The 11,385-nt window shown below is 49.6% G+C and overlaps 3 protein-coding genes across 3 annotated transcripts; 1 reads left to right on the top strand and 2 right to left on the bottom strand.

Annotated features, from left to right (window-relative positions):
* Positions 1–5,111: 5,111 nt before the first annotated feature.
* On the bottom strand, positions 5,112–7,583 carry HD556DRAFT_1428028 (uncharacterized protein). Its single transcript, XM_041304677.1, has 8 exons — positions 7,374–7,583; positions 6,741–7,319; positions 6,576–6,695; positions 6,401–6,430; positions 6,238–6,348; positions 5,801–6,188; positions 5,529–5,690; positions 5,112–5,463 (listed from the first exon to the last, which is right to left on the bottom strand). Exons 1-8 carry the CDS (start codon positions 7,515–7,517, stop codon positions 5,192–5,194), a joined length of 1,806 nt encoding a protein of 601 aa, XP_041151784.1. The 5' UTR covers positions 7,518–7,583; the 3' UTR covers positions 5,112–5,191.
* A 159-nt stretch (positions 7,584–7,742) lies between these two features.
* Positions 7,743–8,733, top strand: HD556DRAFT_1451946 (uncharacterized protein; the record flags this gene model as incomplete). The annotated part of the gene is made up of 6 exons (XM_041308062.1): positions 7,743–7,839; positions 7,889–7,981; positions 8,042–8,167; positions 8,218–8,280; positions 8,331–8,441; positions 8,489–8,733. The coding sequence occupies 6 exons, from the start codon at positions 7,743–7,745 to the stop codon at positions 8,731–8,733; spliced, it is 735 nt and encodes a 244-aa protein (XP_041151783.1).
* Positions 8,734–9,198: 465 nt separating this feature from the next.
* On the bottom strand, positions 9,199–11,080 carry HD556DRAFT_1466785 (uncharacterized protein; the record flags this gene model as incomplete). The annotated part of the gene is made up of 6 exons (XM_041308373.1): positions 9,199–9,774; positions 9,838–9,932; positions 9,983–10,156; positions 10,212–10,315; positions 10,369–10,787; positions 10,853–11,080. 6 exons carry the CDS (start codon positions 11,078–11,080, stop codon positions 9,199–9,201), a joined length of 1,596 nt encoding a protein of 531 aa, XP_041151782.1.
* Between the last annotated feature and the right edge of the window lie 305 nt (positions 11,081–11,385).

The raw sequence follows: 11,385 nt of genomic DNA, 5'->3' as shown, positions 1-11,385 counted from the left end.
CGGAGTAGGGCTATGGCGTGGGAACCAACAGGAGTCGGACGGAAGGATGATGATAGCAGAGGAATGGGTCGGAAACACGGAGATCAGAAACACAAAGGGTCAAAAACGCGGAGGGTCGGAAATGCAGAGAAGGATGGGAGTGCAGAGAGGATGTCTTTCCGGAATATTCGATATCCATTGGTACAGCTGCTAGAGCAAAAGGATAGCTAGTGTATAGGCTCATAAAGGACGGAGCAAGCTGTTTGATGGGCCGGAGATTGCGTGAATTGACAACATCTGCAAAGACGCGATTTTCCGATGGAACTCCGGAAATGCTTTCCAGGAGGTTTCGGAAGGGATGCAACAGACCGGAAATCAATGGTCCGGAGGTCAACACTGGTCAGGTGGAGGTGGATACTGAAATGGGCCGGCTCCTTCTAGCTCGCAAGTCCTGCAACAGGCGACTGCGTTAACTAGGGATATATAGTCGGTTTTATCGGTGGAGGTGACACAGTGGACTTGGAAGTGGGTTTGTCAGATTAGGGTCGGATGTGGTCGGAAAACATGATAGGAGGTCCGGACGTAAGTGTTTGGCAATGCCAGGGTCTATGGTGAAATATCCGATGGGAGTCAGAACGGATATTGAGTCGGAAAAGCGGAGGAAGAGAACAGATCATCGGAGGAGATGTATGTGATATGACAGAGGTGTTTGCAAGTGGTTCGGAATTCCGGAGTTCCGGATGATAGGGGCTATGGCGTGGAAACCCATAGGAGGTGGATCGGAACATAGAGGAAGTGAGGTGGAAGTGCAGTCAAACACGATGGTACACTAGGCAGTGAAGTCAAATGCATCGGATGACTATCAATGGCCTAGAAAGATCATGGATGAATAGTTCCGGATGTATTCCAATGATATGCAATGTAATGTGCGCTTTTCCCGCGGTTTTCCGGAGCTGATCCGGCCGGAAATACGACTGAATGGTCCGGATAGGTTATGGGTCGGATAGGAAAGCTGCACATGCATGGATGATTGTGCAAGACAGTGGAAATTGTTCCTTTATGGGACGGAGCAAGTAAATTCCGGGTGGAACACAAGCTGAAGAGGGTGAAGTGAATACTCAAGCGGAGTCCCTATCCCCCCTTTTGGAAGATGTTTCCAAACATCAATGGAGGAAAAATGGGCACAGGGTTCCGGCAGGAGCTTCGGATTTTCGGAGGAAACTGGACGTGAGTCACAAGAGTGAACAGAATGGAACGGAAGATACAATGCAACGCAGGACTGTAGTGCTAAAAACTTCGGAGGTATCACCAGTGCTTTTCCGGATCCGAAACAGATTCCAGAGAAGACACTATTGAATGGTGAGGGATTTTAAGACAGGAGCGGAAGCGGGTCCGAAGCAACTCCAAGCTATTGCAAAGTATATCCATTCCAAATGGAGGCGGTCCAGAGACAAGGGGTGCATTGGAGGTAGGAGTAGGAGCTTCCATGAAGAAAGCCACCGGAAATCCGGAGTATTGAGCTCCGGAAATAGGGGTAAAGGTCGGACATTGGTATCCGGAGAAAAAAGGACGGGAGGACAGATGGAAGGATTGCAGAGTGGAAAAGTGAGGACGGAGGATGGACAATTGTATAAAACATGTCCGGGCTATGGCATGGAATACCCATAGGAGTGTTTCGGATCCGGAGCAGGTGTAACTTGTCCTGGAGCGGAGGAGTGAACAGATCTTTTGGAAACATGGAGATTTGACAATGGAATGTACGGATGAGCTATAACGCGAAGGAATGCTTTGGTACTGAAAAGTCCGGACGTCCGAAGATATCCAAAGATATCCAGAGCTTATCCAAAGCTATCCAAAGCTATCCGGAGCCATAACACGAAGGAATACTTTGATACTGAAAAGTCCGGATGTCCGAAGATATCCGAAGCTATCCGGAGCTTATCCGAAGCTATTGGAGTGGACGTGGTATCAGTAACAGTAAAGAACAATCGCAAAGCATGTTTATTCTGATCCGGAAAAGTTCAGAGATGACAAGGAGCAAACCGGAGTTATAGATCGGAGGGGCAGAGACCTTCATCAAGAAAGCCAATAGAGATCCGGAGTTACAAACTTCCGGAAAATAGGGGTAAAACGCGGAGACGTTCGGAAAGTTGTTGATTCGGACGGGATGTCGGATGTAAGAACTGACAGGCTTCTGGAGAGGAACAGATGGTTTTCCAGGACCTACTTCCGGAGAATGAATCGGAGGAGCTCCGGAGTTTTGGTTCGAAGGTCCGGAGGTGGATAATGAAGCCAGGAAATGGTCAGGAATTTGCATAGGATGTAACGGAAGCAAAATTCCTATTTTCCCTTTCAGGAGACATTCCCAATGTCGGAGGAGAATCAACAAAGAATTTCCGGGCGGTGGAAGGGAAAATAGGGGCTAGAGCGGAGGAAAGAGTGCCATCCGGATTCGGAGGCAGGAACCTGAGCGGGCCTTTGTCAGAGGAATCAAAACCCGAACACTTGGCAGGAAAATCATCATGAAAGACGGAGTTCCTCTACAAGGAGGGTAGTGGAGACCAATACAAGGTGAATGCTAATCAGGTTGCGGATAGGAATGGTAGATAGGGGTCCGGACTTTGACCGGAGGAGGTGCCATCCAACATGGAGGCGGACTGGAAATCAACCAGTGGAAGGAAAACATGGCTAGTCCGAAGATAGGGGTTCCGCAAAAAAGCGGATTTGACGTCGGAGGTCTAAGGCATTTCCTGTAGTACCAATCGGAAAGGAGGTCTGCAAAATACCCTATTGATCAACGGATCATGGTGGGTGAGCAAGTATATTCTAGGTGGTACGAGGAGAATCCAAATGAGTTGAATGTTTGGGACATTCCGGAGTTGACTTTGCCAGTTCAGGAAATAGTTCGGAAACGGAAAACATCGGAGTTACAGGGAACTGTGGGGCGTCGGAAAGATAGGATTGGATCAGGGAATTACAGGACATCAAGTCCGAAAACCTATTTGTTCTGCCACGGAGGTGACAATCCTGTTTGGTTTCAGGACCGGAGTGTCATGATACTGAAGTGGAAATGACAGCAGAGCATGAAGGGTGGAAATTGAGCATTCCGGCGGATGTTTACAGATGCAGGGAATGGAGAATGAGCTCCGGAAAATCCGGAGTTTTCATCGGAAATGGGATACAGGAAAATGGAGGGTTCGGAGGAGGAATACACAGTTTCCAAGGGACGGTGTCGGATCCGATTTCAGGTATGATCTAAGGATTCAGTATACTCGGTAAGGTGTGAGTCTGAATATACTGTTAAGACCATGCACAAAGGGTAGGACTGATTCCAAGGGGCTTGGCTTCAGCTCGTGCGCTGCGCCCCTTACCCGAGTATGTGCCCTTAACTTCAGAATGAAGTCCGGAGAAAGTCCAGTGAAGTCCGAAGGACTTCCGGAGGAGCGTGGGAAACTTCGGAAGGACTTTCCGGACGAGTGCGAGAAACTTCCGGATGAGCGCGGGAAAGTTCCGGAGGAACTTCCGGAAATTACGATGGAGTTTCGTCCTGACGGGGATATGTATAATGGCTACTCAGGACTCGTCCTGAGTAGAAGGAAACAGAGGAAAGGCTGCAAGGACAAAGTCCGAAGCAGAATAGGTCCGGAGGACCGCGGGAAAGTTCCGGAGGAACTTCCGGAAACTCGGAGGAATGGAGGATCGGATGAGTGGATGAGTGGAGGATCGGAGGAGCGGAGGAGCGGAGGAGCGGAGGAGCGGAGGAGCGGAGGAGCGGAGGAGCGGAGGAGCGGAGGAGCGGAGCTCCGGCCTAGGGAATTCCTCCCTAGGCCTGAGATGGATGATTACTAAGTCGGAGGAATAGAACTGTTACGAGGACTTAGTGTGAAGACTAGTGCGAGGACTAATATGTGTATGATATTCAGACTGAGGAAATACAGGAGTATCTACTGGGGTTTATATACTAGAGGCAAGTCTGTGCAGATCAGTAAGCAGAGGGGTAAGGCTATGTACGAGCATGTGGAAATGTATTAGAAAATAAGACGGATCATAGGAAATGAACTCGGAGATGAAATGAGGTACGGAAAATGAGGAAGTCTAACTCAAGAAGGAACATACAAAGGGATAAGGCACGGAAGATAGACGCGGGTCGGATCCGGATGTCCGGAGATGAATGCGTGATAGGTCTGGGTCCGGAACGCAAGGAAGATAGACGTGGGTCGGATCCGGATGTTCGGAAGTCCGGAGACAGGTGATTACCATAAGGGGATGGGCGCTGATTTAAGGTTTGGGTTCGGACATGACAGATAGGTCGGATCCGGAGATCCGGAGATGTGGATATCAGATCTGGCATCCGGATATCAGATGCAGGAGTACAGGGATCCGGACGGATAGAGGATTGGGTCTGGAGACATGGACAGGAGGTCCGGAGGTCCGGATGAGGCGTGGGAACGTCGTCAGATGTTGGTCCGGAATGCGGGATATGACACAGCCTTTCCTCTGTTTGCTTCTACTCAGGACTTGTCCTGAGTAGCCATTACACATATCCCCGTCAGGACGAAACTCCATCGTAATTTCCGGAAGTTCCTCCGGAACTTTCCCGCACTCATCCGGAAGTTTCTCGCACTCGTCCGGAAAGTCTTTCCGAAGTTTCCCACGCTTCTCCGGAAGTCCTTCGGACTTCACTGGACTTTCTCCGGACTTCATTCTGAAGTTAAGGGCACATACTCGGGTAAGGGGCGCAGCGCACGAGCTGAAGCCAAGCCCCTTGGAATCAGTCCTACCCTTTGTGCATGGTCTTAACAAAGTCAATGTGTCCGTCAATCACCCGAACCCCAAAATTGTGGACTGCCGGGTTTCGGGGTTCGGGGGTCCCGGAACTCGGAACTCGGTATGAGACAACAAAAATATATTTCGGGGTTTGGAGGTTAGTAAAATGTTTATAGATATACGGAGGTTGATAGAAACATGTTTGAAAAATGATGTTCGTCTCAAATGTCAAATCTTGAGTTCCGGGCTTTGGGACTCGGCACCCGGCACCCGGCACTCGGGGTTTGGCACTGAAAATTTGACATTCGGGTGTTAGGGTGTAGGGTGATATCTACCTCAATCTACAGTTTCGAGTTCTGGATATCGGGACTGATTATTGAATCATTCAATTGTGGGATAGGTAACATGCATTGAAAAAGATTTATGTACATCTATCACTGAGCAATTATGTAGCCATTGCAACCTCCTCACCAGGAAGATCAACCTTCCCCTCAACATCCATATCCTCATCAGAGGAATCATATTCTGGCAGGAGGTTACCTGGTTCATTAGGGACCACAATATTGCCGGAGGATTCTGGCAAGAGGTTGCCTGGTTCATCCGGGAGCACAATTTCGCCGGAGGATTGTGGACCCTCAGGCTGAACTTGGGTGGGCTCAACCATGAGACCTACCATAGCAGATCCATCCTCAACCATCAAGGGTGTGGGTTCCATGACTGACATGTCCAAATCAATGAGGTTGGAAAGTGTGGAGGGGAGGGGTGAAATGGACGGGGGGGACCAGATTGATCAAGCAAGATTGTTGCATCGGCCGGTGTGTCCGGAAGTGAAAATGAAGGGTGCGGGTCGACCATCGTGTGCCGGGGGCTCTCATGGAGGCGTTGCAGGGTATCAATCTTAGCATCCTGCTCCTGCACCCGAGCCTCAAGAATAGCGATGCGAGCTGCACCATCCCGAATCGCGATTGCCATGGAATGGAGATCCGGCATGGGAAGACCGAACAGCTAAGTCAAAAATAAGGTCAGCCGGTCATCAAAAGTGTGGGTGACTTACGAGCTGGCGCAGGTGCAGGTGCAGGTGCAGGTGCAGGTGTCTTCTTGGTAGTGATGGTCTTGCTGCGACCACGTGACTGCACCTGGGGTGTACTTGCAGCAGGGATGGCCGGAGTTCGGGATGGGCCACGAGATTGACTACGAGTCCGGGCCCTTGACCGGGAGGGAGACGGAGCAGTGGATGGAGCAGGGGCAGGTGTCTTAGAACACGTCCGTCCCGTGGTAGACTTCCCTCGGGTCCGTTTGGGCGGGGATCCCAGAGATGCCGGGTTGCATTTGATCTTCTTGGTGGAGCAGTGGATGCAAGACAAGCAGGGGAGGCTGGACCTCTTGTCCAAACGAGTCGCACAGGGCCAATTCTCCTTGACGCAATAATGGCAGGGGTTGTTCTGTGGTATCCGTTAGTAGATGGACTAGGGGAATTAATTGAGCACTCACTGGGCCGGGAATGGTGATATCAAATGTGGTAGTGGCCGGAGGGTCACCGTCCGAAGCGCTGGAAGTATCACCAGTGGACTCCTCAACTTCCGGACGACTGCCGGAGGTTGCCTGATAAATTGTGAGTACACATGTGAATTCCGGGCGAGCTTGTAAGACTTACCCGAGCCTCTGGACGACTGATGGGAGATTCCTAATGCGATGGGCATGAGTAAGAATGATACATGTGAGTTCCGGACCTGTCCGGAAGACTCACCATGACCTCCAGATGCTTGCTGGCAGTCAGCTGTGGACACATGAGCATATATATGAGTTCCGGACGACTAAATCAGACTTACCGAAGCAGGCCCAAATGATTGCTTCTTGGGGGAACCAGGTGAACGAGGCAACTGGGGCTTCCTTACAACAATGGTGGAGAGCTGGGGAAGGACGACCTCCGGCACTCCACGTGAAATCGGCTACAACAAATTGAGAGCATGTCACAAATGAGCCAGAACACATACCTGAACAATTGGGTCTTCATCATCTTTCGACTCCACAAACAGCTTTGACTTGGGGGGTCCAGTTGACTTGACACGCTTGTGACCCTTCATCGCCGACTTCGGAGGTTGGGAGGAGTGTCCAGAAATCATGGGGGACTTCCTCTTGTTGCTCCCTCCGACTTCCGGCTCCAAGTCAACAGAAATGGCCTTACCTTTTCCTTTGTCCCGGAACTCGGAGGTCATCTTGCCGGAAGGTCCGGCGACATTGCCGGCGACGACGGGAGGGGAGTGAATGACAGTGGCGGGGGAAGGGACAGGTGCGGGGGAAGGGACAGGTGGAGACGGAAGATTGACAGTCAGTGGGCCAGTGGAAGGATTAGAAACAACAGGGAGATCACAGGAATTGTCACCCAACGCCTCCCAGGCACGGACCTGCTTGCGCCAGGCGTGTCTAGCCACCCGGGGATCATCATGGCCAATGCTGTGCCAGTTGGGCAACACCTGGGGAGTCATGGAACGCACCCTCATCAGCTCCTTAGAACAGGAAGCCACAATGCCAGGGATGTAATCCCCTTTCTCATGCACCCGGATGATGTCAGCCTACCCGGATATTAGAAACATCAATGGTAAACTAATTTAATAAGTGCAACTTACCAACCAATTGGTGACCTGCCTTGCCAGAGCAATGTGGACGTGCACTGAGCCGGCCGGGACATGCCAGGCGCCGGCAATGATGCCCACAAGTTGAGCAGTGGATGCCTTGAGGTCGGCCAATGAAGATTGAACTGGAGTAGACATTTGGATTGAGTTGACAGATGTGAGAATGTTGAAAGCAGGGTGAAATCTGTTATCACTAGAATGAAGTTTCAAAGAAACAATACAATTGAAGGACAATGTTGAAAATCATTGATTGTTTGTCTTTGTTTGGTCATGGTTCAACTTTCGGCAATCGCCGGCCATGTGTTGAACTTCGACGTTATCTGTTATCAATCAGTTCATCAGTTCATCAGCTCATCAGATATCATGAGCTCTCAACCTGGGGTCAGATTTCATGACCCTCCGGTCACTGAATCCACCTCAATGGATGTGGATGAGACCTCCCAGTCCTGGATGTCCCTTGGTATGTTTTGTTTCTGCTGATTTCAGTGAATTGATCTTACATGGTTTAGATCCATTAGATGATATATACCTTGGGCCGGATGATGAGTTAGACTCTGATTCTGGGTCATCCAGTGGTTTGGATTCGTTAAATGCGATTCCCGGTATGTTTCTCAATTCAAATGTACATATTCTACATGTGCAAATCCATCGCATACTTCCAGATCCGTCATATCCGGCCCTGGCAGATGGACTGGCCCTGTACGATGACCCGGACTTGTATCTTGGTCCGGAGGATACCTTTATTTCGTCTGATGATGCTCCGGCTGTACCCAATTTTTCTATGGCTGGTGAGGTTATTCTTTTCATCTCATGTTCATTTTTCATGGCATTTCCCCAGTGAATGAATCGACTCCCGAACCTCATCCGGCCACTCCGGCTGTACCAGAGGCACCCATACCTTGTACGTGTATTCATATCATGTCATGTGTTCTATTCATGTTATCTCCCAAGCGAATTCAGAAACTCCCGAATGTCAATCGCCCGAGCCAGAACTCAACAATGAAGAACTGCGTGCCATGGTTCAGGAGTTCATGCCAATCGGATCTTATGATCAAGCTGAAAGTATGTATACAACAGTTGATTATTTATCTCTGCTAATGTTCTGCAAGTTCAAACAATTGTAGATCGCCTGGGTGATTATGAACAGAGTCATGGAAATCTTCCTGCCCCTACAGTAGCACAACTTCTTGAGGCTGACAGACCATTCAGGATGGCATGGGCTGAAACATGCGACAAACTGCGGAAAGCAGATGCGGACCTCCGGAGGATGCAAAGGGTAAGGGAGTCAACCTCCGAAATGCTGAAGGTATTAGATACCCTCATTGAGTTCTTTGAGGACTCAAGTAACATGTAAATATCGATCAATGTCTGATAGTAGACACATTGCAGTATACTTTACCTACTCAGTACTTAGTCCTTCCTCGCTGCCCAGTGTTCTGTGCTCGGTACTAGGTGCTCGGTGCCCGGTGATCGGGGTTCGGGGTTTGGTACTCGGGGTTTGGTGCAGTATACTTTGCCTGCTCAGTACTTAGTACTTGGTACTTGTATACTTTACCTACTCAGTACTTAGTCCTTGGTACTTGTATACTCCACCTACTCAGTCCTCGCTGCCCAGTGTTCTGTGCTCAGTACTCGGTACTCGGTACTCAGTACTAGGTGCTCGGTGCCCGGTGATCGGGGTTCGGGGTTCGGAACTTGGGGTTCGGTACTCGGGCCTTGGTACTGGAGATTTGGGATTTAAGATTAGGTCGTTAGTACTTTGACATATACACAATAGCACATATGACATTACACATGACGGCAGGAAGATATATCTACATTAAGTGCGTCCCTGTGCTCTGGTTACTCTAGGTGTACTGTCTACTGGCATTTGCAACTTACTCCGGGTCGTCCTCGTGGATGGTTCAACTGTGACTTTCTTGCCCCGCCCCCTTTTCTGTGCCGGCGGCGTGATACTCTCTTCCATTTCAACATCCTCTCTAACTTCGCTGGTCGCGTCTTCAGTTAACCCAGCAAGGAGGTTGCCCATTCTTGATGTCAGTAATGCACCTTTTTTGGCCGGCTTGGCCAGGCGAGGCTTTGGAATTGCACGTGGGACTGCCGTCCCTTTTGGTGTAGGACCTCCCGTCCTGGGTTTCTTCAGCGGATGTCTCCCGTCAGCCAGGTCATCATCCACATCATCCTCCGTATGATTAGTGGCACTCTCCTTATCACTCTCAGCTTCTGTCGACGAATCCCGAGGCCCTCGGATAGTAACCCTCTGCTGCTTTCTCACTATACTAGTCTGAGGAGAGGGCGACTTGCCAGATATGACAGATGGTACCATGTCCCCATCTTTGTTCTTCCATGCTTTGAACAGAAATGTGGGACCTTCTCCTGTTTCCTGCTGAGCATGCTAGAAATGGAGCAAGGCAGTCATGTCCCAATCTTGCAGCTTTGAAGGCTCCTTCAAGTCAACATCTGCCGGAAGATATGTCCGGGCCACGAAGTCATCCTGACTTTGTACAATGGCACTCCATGGTACGACCGCCTTGTCCTTCCCGGAACATATCCCTGTGTCCATGCATTGAACAATTTGTCAGATGATGCGACGAGAAACTCACGATAGTGCGATGTAAGAAAGGCCCTCACTATGGCCTTCTTCTCCTCAAGTTTCGTGTCGGTGATGTCGGGAAGGAGTGGCATACCCTCCCCATCCATTTCTAGTTTGAAAGCTGGTTTTTGAATTCTTTTTCGACCTCCCTTGACCTGACGTCCTCCATCCCGTGCCCCGGCACCTATCATCATGATGCTCGACATGTTCAATCTGGTATACATGGTTCAAACACTCACCGAACTGTTCCTGCGCATACTCCTGCCACACTGGCTCAATGTCCTCCCAGTCCTTTGTCTTCATGAAGCTGTCCCCGTCTCCTAAGGCCTCGTTATCATCATGCCTGCATGAATATTTTGAGATGAAAGATCCGTGTCAATGGGTAAATGTACTCACATCCCGAACAGCACCTCTCCCTTTTCATTCTTCCAAGCCGACATCACAAAAACTCTCATCCCACATTGCCTCCACATCTCGTTCGAAAAGTGCTCCATATATGCCGGACCCTTCTTACGGGCGACTTGTGCTTGTATCTCCAGAGGCGGACAGTTGTTGGACCACTCTTCCGCTGTTTCTTTCGCCTTCTCCAACTCGTTGTCGTCCAATTCAGCCATGACTCTCTTCACCGCCACCTGATAATGTTTGAACATACCAGGATCTCCGGGCTTTACCCCCGACTCGTCCTCAATCCTCTTCAGCACCTCTTCGCGTTTCTGCTGGTAGACCACCATCCTGGGCGTCCATTTCCTCCCATACTTGATGGTGTCCTTCCTTTCCTTCTTTTTCTTGTTGTTGAACAACCAAGTCTTGTACACCTAAGATTTGATGAAAAAATGTGATGTTGAAAATTTAGTTTTTCAACGCAACAAAGGAGCATCACCTGCTTCCTCTTTTTCCATTGTTTTTGGTCCACCTTAGGAGCAAACAACCTGGCTGCCCTTGCTATGGCAGTGAAAATCCCCCTCTTCTCACTCCTTTTGGCGGCAGTCCACTCAGGAAGGTAGTTCTTCAACTCCAAAATCTCCTTGTCTGTGAGCTTCTGCGACTGTGGTTGACGCGCCCTGTGTCTTCCGGAAGTCGTGTTGGTGGAATGACCTGTTCTTGCCATAGTGAATCAGCATGCAGAACGGGCTGAGGATTTGCAAGGTAGAAGTATTAATGAATTGTGCGAAGTTGAACTTCAAGCAAAGCCTAATAATCGGTTAATCAGCCCATATTTGACAAGAATCCATTAATGGAAATGAATTTGTAATGAGCCAACAGGACTGCACAGCATCATATTGCAATAACAATTCATTACACCTGAGCTGATGCCTTGCTTGCAACATTAGTAAACAAGATGAAGATAGGTAGATGCACCCCAGTGCAAAAATCTCACAGGGTGGAAGCAAGGGGCAGCAAAGGTAGGAAGAC

Source organism: Suillus plorans, assembly GCF_016647745.1.
Source record: "Suillus plorans strain S12 chromosome Unknown HD556scaffold_171, whole genome shotgun sequence".
Classification (NCBI taxonomy): domain Eukaryota; kingdom Fungi; phylum Basidiomycota; class Agaricomycetes; order Boletales; family Suillaceae; genus Suillus; species Suillus plorans.
Note: the sequence above shows the minus strand (reverse complement) of the source record. Positions and strands in the feature narration are given on the sequence as shown.

Excerpts from the sequence above, each read along its gene's own strand:
- HD556DRAFT_1428028 (XM_041304677.1), bottom strand. The coding sequence starts at position 7,517 with ATGTCTACTCCAGTTCAATCTTCATTGGCCGACCTCAAGGCATCCACT. Across the intron at positions 6,349-6,400 it reads TCAGTCGTCCAGAGGCTCGG|GCAACCTCCGGCAGTCGTCC; the intron begins GTAAGTCTTACA and ends ACAATTTATCAG. Across the intron at positions 5,691-5,800 it reads ACCTGCACCTGCGCCAGCTC|CTCGCATCGCTATTCTTGAG; the intron begins GTAAGTCACCCA and ends GGGATGGTGCAG.